General features: G+C 34.8%; 1 protein-coding gene across 1 annotated transcript; it reads right to left on the reverse strand.

Annotated features, from left to right (window-relative positions):
- Window positions 1-13572: 13572 nt before the first annotated feature.
- LOC140858673 (uncharacterized) lies at window positions 13573-14034 on the reverse strand. The gene has a single exon (XM_073259982.1). It carries the CDS (start codon window positions 14032-14034, stop codon window positions 13573-13575), a length of 462 nt encoding a protein of 153 aa, XP_073116083.1.
- Between the last annotated feature and the right edge of the window lie 5662 nt (window positions 14035-19696).

The raw sequence follows: 19696 nt of genomic DNA on the forward strand, positions 1-19696 counted from the left end.
TCACAACCAAATATGCCCCTTGATCACTTCGAACACCACTTGCATTTATCAGAAATTTTCTTTCTTTTTTCCGACGTCGCTCGTTACACACATGAGCACATTTTTCTCGTGTATAACTTTCATGCACCTGATCATGCAGTTCGTGAGTGCATATAAGATAAACTTGAGTCAAGCCCATTATGGGCGGTCCAAGTCCCATTATGGGCTTGGGTTAAATCCAACATCTCCCACTCATACATTATGGACTTGACACAATCTCCGTATTTGTATATCCCACATAGATATTATATCTATTATTTGCAAGCAATTTCTAATAGATTAATTTATACGGTCATATTAGTCGTGCAACCAACAAGTACACCTACATTAAGCTCACTGTGCACTGATTATGGTTACACAGAAGCCACAATAACAATTTCACTGTACCCTAAACTCAATTAATTACATCAATTCAAGTATCTTTAATCCTTTATAAAAAAAACATGCTAGACTCCCAACATATATTCACAATCAGGTCATAACTAATTAAGGTAGACATGATTGTCTGACAGAAAAATACGTGTGTCGATGTAAATATAAATTGATCATCCTCTCCTACCAAATCTTTCTATCTTAACCTAGCTGCTTTCTTAACATGTCTCGAAGGCCGCATCATTTTTGACCGAAAGAAATATGCTAAAGTAGCAGTCACTAGATCAAGATTTCAAAATACAATCGAAAGTCTTGAGGATGCTATAAGAGATTTATAACCTCTAGGATCTCACATAGTAGAGAGCATAAATTTATTTTCATAATTATAATTTTTTTCTCACTATCCCTTTGGTCAATATTTAGCACACATGCTATGAATCATGTGCCACGATATTCAAATTTCTCTTTGGAGTGTATGTCAGTATAATTTATAATACTCATATTTATAAACACCGTACAGACCTCAACTAATTATCCTTATTTAACTAACCTAAAATCTCAGAGGGAGACACTCTTAATTTACTTTTCTCAATATCAGGTGTAACTGAAATTTCTTGTCTGGCCTCTAACAGGCTTCATAGATCGTGGGATATCCACGTCGGTCAATATACTTTTATATTACATTTATTGACCTCTTCTTAATCTTATATCAAGGTGACTCATAACTATTTTAAGCTTGATCTCTCCCAATGATTATTTCATATTTAAGAGTCTTATCTCTGCACACACCTCGGTGTCAGAGATAATCACTCATGTGATAAAGTAATCTCAAGCCTGCTTGACATATCTTTCACTCTCATGTCATTTTTCTATATGTGTGTGCATTCAAAATGGAGGATTATAGTTTATCTCCAAAACATCAAATATATTTTTATAGGCAAACTTATGTCTTTCATACAACCTAATAGAGTACTTGATAAGATTACGATACAAAGTAAAAATAACATTTACATTCTACGCAAGCCCAAAGCATTCACGTGCCTATCATACACTTCTTTTGGAAGAGACTTTGTAAAGAGATCCGCTATATTACTATGCATAGATATGTACTTCACTGCCACTTCTTTCTTTGCTATGAAGTCTCTCGAAAAAAAATAATGGTAATCAATGTGTTTGGTCTTTGAATGATATTTGGGATCTTTCAGAAAAATAACTGCTACTTTATTATGATAATAAATCGTCATAGGATCCTTTGAACTTCCAGTGTCCCCTAAATGATCAAGGATTCTTCTTAACCAAACAGCTTCTTGCATTGTAACACAACTTGCTATGAACTAAAACTCCATTGTCGATATGAATACACCATACAGCTTCTTGTTACTCCATGATACAGTACTATTATTCAGCAAGAATGCATAACCAGAAGTCGATTTGTGTTTTATTAAATCGCCAGCTAAATCGGCATCAGAATATCTGATCAAGCGCAAATCAGACCCATCATAGCATAAATAATAATCGATAGTGCCTTTCAAATATCGTAAAATTTTCTTTACTGCTTTCCAATATCCTCTTCTCAGGTTCAATTGAAACCTACTAACTATCTAACGGCATAACATATATCAAGACGTGTACACAACATAGCATACATTAAACTCCTAATTGCACTTGAATAAGGTACCCTTGCCATTTCACTTTCTTCTTCTAGAGTCTTTGGGCACATATCAAGACTCAAATCTTCGCTTTTTGCAAGAGAAGTATTCATAGGCTTGTAATTCTCCATTTAAAAATGTTCAAGAAGTTTTTTTATGTAAGGCTCTTGAGAAAGAGCAATCATCTTTCTAGAACGATCTCTTTGAATTTTAACTCCAAGTATATAATTTGCTTTGCCTAAATCTTTCATGTCAAATTTTGATGATAACCATTCTTTTATAGTTAACACAAACTTCTTATAATTTTCAGCCAGTAGTATGTCATCAACATACAAGGATAGAATTATAAAATTATCGATGGATCGCTTGATATACACATAGTGATCCTCATGAATCATATTAAAATCATATGACATCATTGCCTAATAAAACTTAAGATACCACTGTCTGGATGACTGTTTAAGGCCATAGATAAATTTTTGTAACTTACACCTTTTGTGCTCTTGGCCTTTTTGAACAAAACCAGTAGATTGTTCCATATAAATCTCTTCATCTAGTTCATCATTTAAAAAAATAGTTTTAACATCCATCTGATATAATTCCAAATCCAAACGTGCTACAATGGCTAGTATAAGGTAAATAGAGGTGAATCTCATCACTGGTGAAAAGATTTTCTCATAGTCAATATCCTCTTATTGGGTATAACTTTTTACCACCAAACAAGCCTTGTATCTGTTAATTAACCCATCCGCCTATCTTTTAATTTTGAGAACCTATTTATTTTCAATGGCTCTACACCTAAGTGGTAAGTCAACTAATTTCCAAACTTTATTCTCTTTCATGGACTCCATTTCTTCTTTCATTATCATTTTTCATTTTTCTTTGGCAAGGCAAGAGAGAGCTTCTTACTGTCTTGGGTTCCTCACTATCTTGTAAGGTAACCATCAAGATCTCACCTTCATCCTCACTATTTCTTCTTCTATCTATGACCCCCTCATTTTGTGGAGTAACTATGAAGGTTTCACCTTCAATCTCAAATCAATATTTTGGTATATTTTTATGACTACTCCTATAAGGCTCTTATGAACCATGTTTACTAGATAATGTATTGCTCCCACTAGACTCATGAATCTCATGAGCTTCTCTTTGTATGCCATTTTTATGACTAGAAGCATTTACATTATCCAAATCATTTAACTCATAAAAAATGAAGTCTCGATCAATTTCACCTTTACTAGAAAATTCATTTTTCAAGAATGTAGCATCCCTTGATTTTGTCTCGGTTAAACTCCCATCAGTATGTTCACTTATAAATACGTATTCTTTCGAGTGTTCGTAATACCTTATAAAAACATATTTCTTTCCTTGCGAAACTAATTTTTCATATTTATGCGAGGAATCATGAACATATGCTATCAACCCCCAAGGTTGCAAATGATTCAGTTCAGGTGTTCTACCTGTCCACAATTCATAAGAAATTTTATTAACCGATTTGGACGATACTAAGTTAAGGATATAGGCAGCAGTCAATAATGCATCATTCCAAAAGAAAATCGGTAAGTTGGCTTGAGCCATCACAAACCTAACCATTTCTAATAAGGTTTTATTCCTTCTTTCAGCTACTCCATTTTGTTGAGGAGTCCCAAGAATAGTCAATTGCCTTGTTATTTCCTTTTTATTGCATAGCTCTTTAAATTGGTCAAAAAATATTCAAGTCCTTGATCAGTTCTAAGAGTCTTAACTCTTTTATCTAATTGATTTTCTACTTTATTTAAGTACATCTTGAAGCATTCCAATGCATCAGACTTATATGAAATCAAATAGACATAACCAAGCTGAGTATAATCATCAATGAATATGATAAAATAAAGAGCTCCATGTCTTACCCTCATATTCATCAGACCATAAATATCAGAGTGGATTAATTACAATAGATATTTAGCTCTAGTTTTCTTTTCAAATGGTTTTCTTGTTATTTTTCCAGCAAGACAATTTTCACAAGTAGATAGATCAACTTTATCCAATGGTCCCAAAAGATCTTCTTTTGTCAATCTATTCATTAAATCCTGCCCAATATGCCCTAATCTAGCATGTCATATATTCACATCATCATTCTCATTGCTAGAAGAGGCATTTAATGAAAAACAACTATTAACACAAGAGATGTACATAATAGAATCCACATCTAGTACAACAAAACCATCAACAACATAACCATAATTATAAAAACAAGCATCGTGATAGAGTCTTAAACTAACATCATAGAATTTCAAAGTAAAACCTAAATGAAGAAGAGCAACCACAAAAATCAAGTTTCTCTGAATCTCTGGAGTATATAACATATCATGTAGATATAAGGTTCGACCTCCACACAAAATAAGTTTACATGTGCCGATGCCTTTAACTTCAACCCTTGAGTTGTTAACCACATAAATCCACTTGCTTTTAGCAAAAATTCGACAGTACTCTACAAAGGACTCTCGGTTTCTTGCTAAATGATCTGTTACTCCTGAGTCTATAATCCACAAAGAAAAAAATTCAGTGAGCATCACAAGGCTAGAAATGCAAATACTACTATGAGTATTAAAATAAGACCAAACCTTCTTTTGCTCAATGCACTCTCAAATGAAGTGTCCATTCTTCCCATAATGGAAGCACTTCATCTTGGTCTTATCTTTCTTAAAGTAGCCTTTCTTTCCTTTCTTGAAGAAACTCTTCTTCTTTGGACCCAATCCTTTTTCCTTTCCCTTTCCTTTCTTGTCATATTTATTCCATTGCTTGAATCTCTTCTTGAAGTCCGAAGCACCCTTGCTAGATTCAGCCACATAAGCACAACGAGGAACATCCTTACTCGACATCAGGCATTCATCCTCCAGGATGTAATGATTCATGATATCCTCAAACATCCTAATGCTTTTATTATAAGTCAAGTTGACTTTCAGATGTTTCCAACTATCAGAAAAGGATTGGATGACAGCTTGAACTTGTTGTTTATCAGTGAAAACATGATCAGCTGACTTAAGCTCACTTAGCATGTTTGACATCGTCCGCAGATGTTCTTTTATGGTATGCTCGGATTTTTTTGATTAGGTGTCAAAATTCAAAGTCAACATCCTCAGCCTGGTGAGAGTGATCTTTCCATGCCTCTCTTTCAATGCACGCAAGCCACATCTCATGTGCTGTAAGGAAATGTTCAAACTCTCTTATGAGATCATCTTGCATACAACTGATCAGTGTAGCACGAGCTATATGATCTTTTTTCTTCCAAGCTCTAAAAGCCTCTTAATCTATCCTAGTTTGAGCAGTATTCCCTTCACCAGGGTCATCCATGACTTGATTCAAAATCTCTGTCACTTCTTGTTCTTCCAACACAAATTGCACTTTTCGATACCAGATATCATAATTTTCACTATTTAGTTTCTCATCCTTATTCAAGTAAGCTATGATATTCTTTGTTGCAGCCATGATTAGTTACTACATAAAAAAATATTTTAGGCAGTTAATCCTCAGCACATCACACATTACTTTTGCACACATGATCACTAAAGCAACAGTCATTAAATATAAAGTTAGAAATCGAAAGGTTACTATATTTCCCGTCATCATCCCTGACTAAACACTTAATCACCACTACTTAGCTACATTGCACAAAGTACATAGTCTACAAAGGAACTCCCACTTAATTAAGCATTTTTTTAATTTAATTATATGCTTAAAATATCCATAAAATAACAACGTAGTTCATGAAATATAACCAACATATATTTATACCACATAAAATAAAGCAACATATTTCAAACAAAATAAAAAAATATATGATGTCCATGCTAACAAAATAAATAATAAGAGAAATATTCAGGTTCCATTCTTTAGCCAGCTCTCTTCCTCCGCCTCGAGTACACCAAAGAATAAAATGCATCTCTTGACGCTTCTTGATTCTCTTCGAGGTTCGTTTGAATCAACGTCATAGAAGAGCGCAATCCTTTCGATTCAAAATCAACTCTCTAAGGACTGTATGGATACGCACTAAGTACCTCCACCATACCATCAAAATGGTCAATGTTGAGATCTTCATATATTATCCTCAACCAGTATCTCGGGGCATTCGGTAAGGTATCCATCAAGATCTTTTCTTTTCTAAAGATATCTTCACCACCATTCTTTGCATGTTCATTAAACAGATACCTCCATTGTTTAGCGTGAGACACCAAACAAGCATTTGGATCAATCCTATGAATTTCATGGTGGAATATATTTTCGATCCTTTTTCTCTCTTTTGCCATTTTTCTTTGGCTATTTTTTCTCTAATAACACTCTTCGTATCAATCCTTCGTACCATTGTATCTAGGTAATTCACATATACAATATGAAAGAACATAAAATCAGGAACAATTCAAAATAGGAATTATAATATTTCGATGTACGTAGAATATTTCACTAATATTTTCATATCCAATTTCTACATTATACCAAGAGCAAAAATAGAAAGAGAATATCAATCCAATGTGCTTGTCTAACTCCACAGAACTCTAAAAAATTACCCATGATATCGTTGGAAAGTTTATTTCATGCTCTTTCTAATGGTAAAAGAATTACAGTATGAAAATATTCGTATAAAAATAAATAAGCCTGAGAAGTTTCAGATTTTTCAAACTTGGGGTCCAATTTATTTACAAATCGTACGACCCCCCAAAAAAAATCAAACTTTCATCAATCATATGAGACAATTAATATATCAACATATGTGTAATTTGTGTAAAAATATGATTATCTTCGGGATGTACCATTTGTTGACATACATAGCATTCTAATGGATATAACAAATACGGGAGACAATCGACGTAGCTCTAATACCAATGTTGGATTTTGCAGAATCATACTTCAAGTCCTACAATCGAGATTGCTCCACAGTAATACGTATGTTTTCTCACCGATCGAAAGTGCCGCCACGTGATTGGATGAATATCTGTATGTCCACAACCAAATATGCCTTTTGATCACTTTGAACATTACTTGCATTTATCGAAAATTTTCTTTCTTCCGACGTTGCTCACTGCACACACGAACACCTTTTTCTTATATATAACTTTCATGCACCCGAACATGCAATTCATAGGTGAATTTTGTGGGTTGTAAAGAAAGTTAATTAACTTCCAAAAGAAACAGTCCCTCCTTGGGAACATTTAAAATAATGAGCTGGGCTTGGGTCATGCCTATTATGGGCGGTCCAAGTCCCATTATGGGCTTGGATCAAACCCAACAGGTCTCCTCTTGGTTTGTAGTCATCAGATTAATGATGGTAATAATGTCGAATAGTGAGGTGGAAACTAGATAGGCCCTTCCATTCAAAGTAAATCATTAATGATACATTCTTCTCACCACTAGAAAATAGTTAATACCATGTTCTTATGTTCAAAGCAAATCATTAATGTTAAGAAGCATACCTCTATTTTAACATAAGATGATAACAATATAATTATCAGTTCATATAAAATGTGTCTCAAGTAATCTCATTTCTAACATGCTTTAATTAAATTTCTATATTATATTATGTACTTCTATATCACAATAGATATCTTCATATATATTATATACTCTAATATTATTATATATGTAATATTTAATGATAAAATATATCATTTATAATATATATTTTATTATCTATCATATATCAATTATTTTTTAGATAATTAGTAAAATTTAGTATTATATAATACAAATATAACAAGTATAAAAACCATTGTACTAATAGTAATAGAATACAAAATTATATTGGCTGGATATGGTAAAAATTACAATCATATTATGTTATCCAATCATTTATTAAGTGTTGTTCCTGTACATTATATAAAATCTTCTTTAAAAATATTCAAAACTCTTGAAATTCAATATATTTATAATTATTCACTATAGATCTTATCTTAGATATCCTGCTTTAGTCTCCAGCAAAGAAAGGAGACAAATGGAAACAAGATCTTAAAAATAAGAACTGTCACGCCCCAAATCTGGGACATAACACGGTCATGCTATCAAGAGATTCAGCCCGTGATAACACGAAACCAACATTCATCTTCTTTAAATATAATAATAGATGTATCATAAATAAAAGTAATAATAATATTTAATTCAAATGGTTAATTAAACTAAAACTGGTTCAGAGCATCTAAATCCAAAAGTAAATATCAATCCAAGTCTCAAAATTCATAATGGCTACAAATCCAAAAAAATAAACTAAATTTTCACTACAAAATTTTCAAACTTACTTCGCAGATTTTTAAGTTTGAATTTTCTTCACCGGTCCTAGCCTTATTTCTCTGTATAAGAAAAGAAAAATAAAAAGAATATGAGCTATACTAGCCCAGTAAGTAGAACTTGCACTTCTTTATCGGATCAAGCATAAGTTTTCTACGATAATGCAGCATTTAGCAAGTAATAGATATTATAAAAATAAATATTTCATAGAGCATATAATAAAATAAGTTATAAGCTCATCATGCATGCATAAATTATATATATTTTACAATCATGAATCATAAATCATTTTTATCATGTATTTGTATCATATTTCAAAATATTGCTCTCAGATATTCATACTAAGATCACTATTATACCCGTGATAAGGCCATATTTCTTAATCGACAGAGTTCTTGATTTATGTGCCAACTTTATATCCACTGGTAGGGCCATGTTTCGTATGGATGCTAACTCCGGATGTCGATTTTCCCGAAAGAATTCATTCATAGCTATTTGAGAGCCTTTGAAATCTTTATACATTTTTCTTAAAACATACATATACATAATGAAAAAATAATAATAAAATTTATGCTTCATAATCATGCTATTTTCATAAGATATATTCATGAAATCAATGCTAATAATAAAACTTGCTTTTTCATACCATATATGCTGATCCTTATTTTATAAAAAATATGATTTCATTAATAAAAAAGCATATGCATGAAAATCATGATGATTTAAAAATAAATAAAGAGCTTAGGATCCACTTACCTCAATCATCCTAGATCTTTAGTCTTCCTTAAATGAATCAGATAATCCTATTTAAAATATTAAATCAGGATCAATTTTTATTCTACAAATTTAATAAAATTAAATAATAACAGAAAGTAATTGATTGGGTGACCAGTCCGATAGACCTCCCGGGCACTAAATTGATTCGGGATCATAGGTCCTTAGAAGAGAAAAAGATGGCCTGATACATGATCCACAAGTCTTTCTTAGAGAGAGAAAGGAGGAGAAAGAAAATTTTTAGAGAGAGAAAGTAGAGAGAGAAAGTGAAGAGAGAAGAGAGGAAAAGAGGGAGAGAGAGGAGAGAGAGAAAATCTTCTCTCTCTCTTTTTTTCTTTTTTTTTTTTCTTGTTATTTTTTTTTTCTTTTCTTTCTTCCTTCTTCTTCCCGTGGCTTCTTTTGGGCAAAACAGGGGACTGTGTGGTCCCATCCTTGTTCGGCCGATCAAAAGTCGCAGTCAGTGCGACGGTGGTCAGCGACAGGAGGGCTATGTCACCACAGCCCGGAGAAACTAAACCAATGGTCGGCAGTGACCACCGATGTCGAAAAACCAAAGAAAAGAGGGGAGGAAACAAGAAATGTTTTCTCCAATAAAATTCGATGAATCCGATCACCGACGATCGTGCATACAGACAAGGAAAGGAAGGGGGAGAAGAGAGAAAGATGAATCGCACTTACCTCAAGCTCCGATGACCTCTCCGATGAGAAATCGAGACGAGCACGATAAAAGGAGGCCGCAGCTTCAATCGAAAAAAATCGAAGAGAAGAAGAGCGAGGAAGGCCAATGGAGGATCTTAAGGAGGGGGAAGGCCAATTTATAGAGTGCTCCAGGACCTCCGGTGGTCCCAGGACTCCTAATACGAGCGGCCTCGTTGGAGAAAAAGACTCCTATCATGAGTCTTCTTTCCAATTTTTTTTTCTCTTTTTTTTTTCGTTGGGCTTCTGGGCTGGGCTTGAGGCCCATGGACCGGATATTACATTCTACCCCCCTTAAAAAAAATTTCATCCTCGAAACTTAACATACCTTTATTTTCAAATAAGTGAGGATATCTTGACTTCATATCATCTTTAAGCTCCCAAGTAGCCTCTCTCTCTTCATGATTACTCCAATGAATCTTCACATATGGAATGATGCGCTGTCTTAGAACTTGTTCTTTTCGATCAATAATTTGGAGGAAAAACTCTTCATAGGTTAAGTCTTCATGAACTTGCAATGGCTCATACTTTACCACGTTATTCGGATCAGATACAAACTTTTTCAGTAGTAAAACATGAAAGACATTGAGCACTTTTGATAAATCTGGTGGTAAAGCTAGTTCGTAGGCAGCATCCCCTACTCGGCTCAAAATTTCAAAAGGTCCAATATATCACGGACTCAGCTTGCCATATCTCCCAAACCTCATGACACCCTTTATAGGTGAAACTTTTAGGAAAACATATTCGCCGATCTGAAATTTCAATTCTCTTCTTTTTCTATCTATCCAACTCTTCTGTCTATCCTGGGCTGCCTTAAGTCTTTCCTTGATCAGATAAATTTTCTCTCTAGCATCTTGAACTAACTCGGGACTCAATAATTTTTTTTTACCCATGTCGTCCCAATACAAAGGAGATCTACACTTTCTTCCGTATAGGACTTCATAGGGTGCCATCTTGATACTAGCATGAAAACTGTTGTTATATGCAAATTCTATCAGTGTCACATGATTATCCCAATATCCTCCAAAATCGAAAGCACAAGCTCTTAACATATCCTCAAGAGTTTGAATTGTCCTTTCAGATTGGCCATTGGTCTGGGGATGGAAAGCAGTACTAAGCCTCAATTCAGTCCCCATAGCATCTTGAAAATTTTTTCAAAATCTAGATACGAATCGTGGATCTTGATCAGATACAATACTTATTGAAACACCATACAGACACACTATTCTATTAATATACATCTGGGCTAACTTATCAAGTGGAGTACCAATTCGAAAAGGTAGAAAATGAGCTGATTTAGTAAGCCGATCAACAATCACCCACACTGCATCATTTTTTCTTGCTATCCTTGAAAGTCCTGTAATGAAATCCATCGTGATATGCTCCCATTTCTATTCTGGTATCTCTAATAGTTTTAGCAAACCAACAGATCTTTGATGTTCGACTTTCACTTGCTGGCTACCAAGCATTGAGATACAAACTGAGCTATCTCTTGCTTCATTGCATTCCACCAGAAATATTATTTTAAATCTCTATACATCTTTGTACTATCAGGATGAATGGAGAAATGAGATTTATGGGCTTCCTACAAAATTTCTTTCTTTAGTTCAGGATCTTCAGGTATACATAATCTATTTTCAAAATATAGAGTACCATCTGTATGCAGCCTAAGCTCAGGTCGTAACTCTTTCTCTATATCCTTTTTCAACAGATATAAACGAATATCATTCTGTTGGACCACTTTTATTCGTTCGATCAATGCTGGTTGTACCATTAAATTGGCTAACATATTCTTAACATCGATACAAATCACCTCAATTTGTAAATCTTCAAGATCCCTCAGAATTTATTGCTGAACAGAAAGCAGAGCCATCATATTTGCTGTATACTTCCTACTAAGTGCATCTGCCACCACATTGGCTTTTTCAAGATGATATTTAATATTTAGATCATAATCTTTTAATAGTTCAAGCCACCTTCTTTATCTCATATTCAGCTCTTTTTGAGTAAATAAGTATTTTAAGCTCTTATTATCAGTAAAGATTTCACATGATTCTCCATATAAATAATGTCGCCAAATCTTTAAGATAAAAATAATAACTGCTAACTCTAAATCGTGTGTCAGATAATTTTTCTCATAGGATTTTAGTTGTCGAGAAGTATAAGCTATCACCTTATCATTTTGCATCAATACACAGCCTAAGCCCTTCTTGGAAGCATCACTATAAATGACAAATCCTCCATTACTAAAAGGTAAAGTAAGAACTAGGGCACATATCAATCATTGCTTCAAATCTTGAAAACTCTGTTCACATTCACTGCTCCACTCAAATTTTATTTATTTTTGGATCAAGTTGGTTAGAGAAATTGTAATTTGAGAAAATCTTTTGATGAATCTTCTATAATAACCAGCCAAGCCTAAAAAGCTTCTAACTTCCATCACATTAGTCGGACAAGACCAATTCACCACGGCTTCTATCTTCTTTGGATCGACTGAGATTTCTTCTTTAGATATTACATGGCCGAGAAAGACAACACTGTCCAACCAGAACTCACACTTACTAAGCTTGGTGAAGAGCTTCTCTTCTCTCAAGATTTGTAACACAATCCTCAAATATCTCTTATGTTTCTCTATACTTTTAGAATAAACTAGAATATCATCAATAAAAACAACAACGAATTGATCTAGATACGACTTAAAAATCATGTTCATCATATCCATAAAAGCAGTCAGTGCATTGGTTAATCCAAAAGACATTACTAAAAATTCATAATGGCCATACCTGATTCTGAATGCAGTTTTAGACACATCTTCATCTCTAATTCTTAGTTGATAATAACCTGATCGTAGATCAATTTTGGAGAAAACTTATGCACCTTGTAATTGGTCAAATAAGTCATCTATTTGAGGAAGAGAATATTTATTCTTCATGGTTACCTTGTTCAACTTTCGATAGTCAATGCATAAATGCATACTCTCATCTTTCTTTTTCACAAATAACATAGGAGCTCCCCAGGGTGATGTACTTGGCCGGACAAATTTTTTATCCAAAAGTTCATGTACTTGATGCTTTAATTCTCGCAATTCTATGGGAGCCATCCGATAAGGAGGTTTTGATATAGGTCCGGTCCCTGGTGTGATATCTATTTTAAATTCAACCTCACAATCTGGAGGTAGCCCAGGTAGTTCATCTGAAAAAATATCAAGAAATTCTTTGACAATTGAAATATCGTCCAACTTTATCTTTTCCTTCTCGGCATCCACTATATGGGTCAAAAATACTTTGTATCCTTTTTTCAAAGCTTTTCTTGCATTCATGATTGAGATAATACTCAAAGATTGTTTGGGTTCCATATTATGAACTTCATCTTGAAAGAAAAACTGCGTTTCACCCAAAATTTGAAATACCATTCTTTTTCCAAAACAATCAATATGAGCATGGTATGAAGATAACCAGTTCATCCCAAAAATAATATCAAAATCATGCATATTTAACTGAATCAGATTTGCTGCTAATTCTTTTTCTTCTATTTGGATTATGCAATTCTAAAAAATAATATTAGCAACAGTAATATTCTTAAGAGGTGTGCTAACATATAATGGCTCATTCAATTTTTCAGACACACAATTCAAGAAAGTAGCAAACTTGAGAGATATAAAAGAGTGAGAAGAACCAGAATCGAATAGCACATGAGCATGTATGGAATTGACTGGGATAGTATCTGTCACCACTTGATCACTTGCATTGGCCTCCTGTTGGGTTAAAGCAAACACTCGTGCATTCCCTTTCTATTTTTGGTCAGCTAGTATGGTAGGTCTGGAGTCATCCTTTTTCTTATTTGGGCAATCACGAGCCATATGTCCTTTCTCGCCACATAAGAAGCATGCTCCTATCTTCTTAAGACAAGGTCCACTATGATTTTTTTCACAATATGAGCAGGATGTAGATTCTTTCTTCTTATCAGAGTTATTATTTTTAAAATTTTTTTGCTGATCCTTTAAATTTTCTGCTGATCTTGATCTCTTTCTATCTCCTCTTTCCAGATCTAATCTTTTTAATTCTGACTCCACCTTCAAAGCTTGCTCCAGCACATCCTTGTAGTCATTGAAAATATAAGAAGACAGACGAGAACGAATTTCATATCTTAGACCTTGTTTAAATCTGTTAACTTTGCTTCTTTCAAACTCCATAAGCTGGGGGCAGAAGCAGTCTAGCTCGTTAAATTTGTTGGCATATTCCAATACTATCATATTATCCTTTTGCTTTAAGGCCAGAAACTCATTTTCTTTTACCAATCTCATTGTTCCAGGAAAGTACTGATCATAAAATATCTCTTTGAACTCTTTCCAAGTGAGTTGGTCGTTATTATTCCCATAGGCAGCTTTTATTGCGGTCCACCAAAACTCAGCATTCCCTTTTAACATAGGCATGACTAATCTGATCTTCACGTTCTTAGGGTACTGCAGGGCATCAAACATCTTCTCCATCTCTCGAATCCATGTCTCTGCAACTATAGGATCAGGTCCACCTTCAAATAGTGATGGATTGAGCCTTCTGAATCTTTCATAATATGACTCCACAGATAATGTAGGTCAAGGAGCAGCTTGTGCCTACTGCTGCTGCTGCTGAATAAGCTGGGTCACCACCTGACATACACCAGCAATATCTGTCTGAGTGGCCGGTGCATCAGGAGCCCGCTCAACCGGTTGATTGGCAGCTCCTCATGACGTCAATCTTGCTCCTCTTGTCCTAGCAGCCATATTCGCTAAGATTTCGTCGTCCCTGTCACTCATCGTTTCTTAGTCAAATTTAACATTATTGCATTTTTATAACAGAGCAGTAGTATAATTAATAAAATTTTATCATTCTTTATTCAATTAAGTCAGAATCTAACTATACGTGACCTAACTACCCACTGCTAGGTTTTAAGTTCTACTCATGATTAAACCTATAGCTCTGATACCATAAAATATCACGCCCCAAATTCGGGACATAACACGATCATGCTATCAAGAGATTCAGTCCGTGATAATACGAAGCCAACATTCATCTTCTTTAAATATAATAACAGATGCATCATAAATAAAAGTAACAATAATATTTAATTCAAATGGTTAATTAAACCAAAACTGGCCTAGAGCATCTAAATCTAAAAGTAAATATCAATCCAAGTCTCAAAATTCATAATGGCTACAAATCCATAAAAATAAACTAAATTTTTACTACAAAATTTTCAAACTTACTTCGCAGATTTTCAAGTCTGGATTTTCTTCATCGGTCCTAGCCTTATTTCTCTGTACAAAAAAAAAAAATAAAAAGAATATCAGCTACACTAGTCCAGTAAGTAGAACTTGCGCTTCCTTATCAGATCAAGCATATGTTTTCTATGATAATGCAGTATTTAGTAAGTAATAGATATTATAAAAATAAATATTTCATAGAGCATATAATAAAATAAGTTATAAGCTCATCATGCATGCATAAATCATGTATATTTCACAATCATGAATCATAAATCATTTTTGTCATGTATTCGTATCATGTTTCAAAATATTGCTCTCAGATATTCGTGCTAAGTGTTGGGAATAGGGTCCCAAAGCCAATCGTCAGCCTGTTGATGTTGTACTCCTTTTGTATTAGTACATGAATTATAAATAAATAAAAGTTATTTTGGTATTTTTTCATCACAAATATTTCATCTTCTAATGAACTCCTGTGTTGTGGTGAAGTCCTTAGGACTATTTAGACTCGACAAAGGAGGATTTGTCGCTTAGTCCTTAAACATGTTCGCGACCAAATGATACGTTGTTACCAAGGACGACAACATTTATCGAGCATAGGTCGTTGTGTGCCATATGGGTTGGTTGTCCTCATAACCAAAGAGTGTGGAGACACTGGTATGGCATACAGGTGAGATGTAATGGTACATCTGCACTGAACGTGACCAACTCCGGAGCTATTTCTGCTGTCAAGATTTGCTCCGATGGGATATGGATATAAATGTCCCTCCGACCTGAGACCGCCACGGTGACTTGCAAGCAACTCACTGCACTTAGGCACTGGACTACCTGAATTTCTAATTCAGTGACGGAAGGTTGCTGGGTGTAGTCAAGTACTTAACTTGTCGGTGCGTGTGTCAAGATGGGATTGACCACTCCAGTTTAGGAGCTGTGTACAGTCGTGTTTCAATTTAGCAAAACCTTGGCCAGGGTAGTCCTAGTGAGGAGTCACAGGACTAATTGAGTTGAGCACGATTCGGATGATATCATCAGGGTTGACAGTTTAACCCTGAGTCATCCTAAACACAGGGGTCAAAAGGGATGAATTATACGGTAACCATATTCACGTAGGTTCTGAATGTTGCGATTGCGATTATTCGACCTATCCGGTCGTCGGGTACCATTGCTAGATGGTCACTTCAATTAGTACAGAAATTGATTCCTGTGCTACCGGCTTAGGTTCGAACCTGCGGGGTCACACACATTAGAGGTTCCTTTCTGATCTGATGGCTGATTATGAGTCTTATCTATCTGGAACTCTATGATTGAGAATTAGGATTCTCTAATCATGAGTTCCACATATTTTGGGTACCGGGGTCAAAATTTTGAATTTCGAATTTTGAATTTGAAATTTGAACTCTTTGATCAGGGTTTCATATCGATGGTCTCTGATGCCTGATTGCCCATCAGATTTGGACTCAACATTTATGAGAGGTTTAATTAGTGATTTAATCACTAATTAACTCAATTTGATTGAGTAATTATTTTTGGATCAAGTCCAATTGAATTGGATTCAGTTTGGATTGACCCGATTAGGTTAAATGTTGACCTAATCGCTAAGGTGGTTTAGTCCCTGATTTGATCAGGGGTTAGGTTTAGTTAATTCCTGATTTGATTAATATTTTATTAAGCCTAATTAAGCCTAATTATGTTGGGTTTAATTTGATCTAATTGTGCTCAACCTATTTTAAACTAGGTTGGCTCAATTTGAATCAAACCACCTTGTTTTAAATTCCCTGTGTCACCCAACTTCCTTGCATCCATTTGAATTCACGAGAAGAAACTTCTCGTGAAATTTTTCTCACGTAAAATCCTTCCCCACATCCTCATTTGTGCACCATATGGATGGATAAATTAATTAGTTAGCTATTCAAATTCAAAGCATGTTTGAATTTGAATGGATAACTTATCACTTGCCCTTTCATCCTTATCCATTTTGTGCGCCACATTACTTACACGAGAAAAGGTTTCTCGTGAAACTTTTCCACGCACAAAGAGCCACACCCCTTCTCTTCTCACGCCCAAAAGGATAGGGATAAGTTGGTTTTCGTTTGAATTCAAATTTGATTTGAATTCAAATATGTAACCTCTTATCTTTATCCTCTCACGCGGATAAGACACGTTCGACGTTGTTTTAAAAAGAGGAGAAAGGTGGGACGTGCGTAGAAAAATTAGAAGAGAAACTTTGGGGCGTGAGGAAGGCTTCTGCGCAAGGTGAAGGTCCAAAACCTTCCGAGAGAAAAAGAAAGAAAAGAGAGAAAATTGGGCGCAGGGTTTTTGGTGTGTACCCTAGGGTTTCTACCTAGGGTTCGGGAAGTGAGATTGGTGTGCCACGAGTGTCGTGAGTCCACCAAATTTCAGAGAGAGATCCATCAGCCTCTCAAGTAACTGTGCAGACGATTTGGAGCATTCGAGAAGTCGGCACACATCGATCGAAGGAGTTCGATCAACATCTGCCATCAAAAGGGTGAAATCACGAACTAGCATTTGTGAGGAGCTGATCAGACGAGAGCTTCGTGTGGACGATCCGCAGAGGCTAGACAGTTGGGTGGCTGCGACGTGACAATCAGAGCCCTCCGACGGTGATCAGATTGCGGTGATCGACTACCCGCAAAAGGTGATGTGTTCTGAACACAGTGCTGTAAAATGTTTACTGATTCAAATTTGAATTTCAAATTTAAATGCATGCTGTTGTATCATATTTAGATCCTAGTGTAGGGTTAATTAGTATTAATTAATGAGATTAATTAATAATTCCGCTGTAAAATAGTAATTTTGAAAAAGTTTTAAAATTACCATTTTGCCCCTGCACTAAATTTTCGCTTCACTAAGATCACTATTATATCCGTGACAGGGTCATATTTCTTAATCGACAGAGTTCTTGATTCATGTGCCAATTTTATGCTCACTGATAGGACCATATTTCGTGTGGATGCTAGTTCCGGATATCGATTTTCTCGAAAGAATTCATTCATAACTATTTGAGAGCCTTTGAAATCTTTATATATTTTTCTTAAAATATACATATACATAATGAAAAAAAAATAATGAAATTCATGCTTCATAATCATGCTATTTTCATAAGACATATTCATGAAATCAATGCTTATAATAAAACTTACTTTTTTATATCACATGTGCTGATCCTTATTTTATAAAAAATATGATTTCATTAATAAAAGAGCATATACATGAAAATCATAATAATTTAAAAATAAGTAAAAAGCATAAAATCTACTTACCTCAATCATCCTAGATCTTTAGTCTTCTTTAAATGAATCAGATAATCTTATTTAAAATATTAAATCAGGATCAATTTTTATTCTATAAATTTAATAAAATTAAATAATAACAGAAAATGATTGATTGGGTGACCAGTCCGATAGACCACCCGGGCACTAAATCGATTCGGGATCATAGGTCCTTAGAAGAGGAAAAGATGGCCCGATACATGATCTACAAGTCTTTCTTAAAGAAAGAAAGGAGGAGAGAGATAATTTTTAGAGAGAGAAAGTGGAGAGAGAAAGTGGAGAGAGAAGCGAGGGAAAGAGAGAGAAAGAGGGGAGAGAGAAAATCTTCTCTCTCTCTCTTTTCTTTTCTTTTTCTTTTCTTCTTCTTCTTTTCTTTTCTTTTTTTCTTTCTTTCTTCTTCTTCCCGTGGCTTCTTTTGGGCAAAACAGGGACTGTGTAGTCCCATCCTCTTGTTCGGCTGATCAGAGGCCGTAGCCAATGCGGCGGTGGTCGACGGCAAGAGGGCTATGTCACCACAGTCCGGAGAAATCAAACCCGCGATCGACAGTGACCACCAACGCCGAAAAATCAAAGAAAAGAGGGGTGAAAATAGGAGACGTTTTCTCCAACAAAATTCGGCGAATCCGATCGTCGGCGATCGTGCATACAGACAAGAAAAGGAAGGGGGAGAAGAGAGAAAGAGGAATCGCGCTTACCTCGAGCTCCGATGACCTCTCCGATGAGAAATCGAGACGAGCACGATAAAAAGAGGCTGCGGCTTCAATCAAAAAAAATCGAGGAGAAGAAGAGCGAGGAAGGCTGGTGGAGGATCTCAGGGAGGGGGAAGGCCAATTTATAAAGTGTCCTAGGACCTCCGGTGGTCCTAGAACTCCTAATCCGAACGGTCTTGTTAGAGAAAAAAACTCCTATCAGGAGTCTTCTTCCCATTTTTTTTTCTTTTTTTTTTTGCATTGGGCTCCTGGGCTGGGCTTAAAGCCTATGGATCGGATATTATAAGAACAATCCATATACACACAGTTGAAAATTAAAAATTTTTAATTTTAATTAAGAAAAATTAAAGAGGAGCATATATTTATTTAGCCAAAGATTTAGCTAATTAGCATAAATTAGAATAAATATCAAGAAAATACTAAAAGATAGAAACCAACACGGAAAATTTCCTAGAGGTATTATTGCATCTTTTATTCACATATAATTTTTCTATTCTTCACAGGGCCTTAACAATAAAATAATTTTATAAAAACTAATATAATCAATTTTTTTCTTTGAAAACATGGAAGATGCGTTTAAATAATTTTATTTTCTGGCATACTTTAATTAAACATATCAAGTACTAGCATATGGTACATCAAGTGTATTATATATTATAAAATTATTTAGAA

Source organism: Elaeis guineensis, chromosome 6, assembly GCF_000442705.2.
Source record: "Elaeis guineensis isolate ETL-2024a chromosome 6, EG11, whole genome shotgun sequence".
Taxonomy (NCBI): domain Eukaryota; kingdom Viridiplantae; phylum Streptophyta; class Magnoliopsida; order Arecales; family Arecaceae; genus Elaeis; species Elaeis guineensis.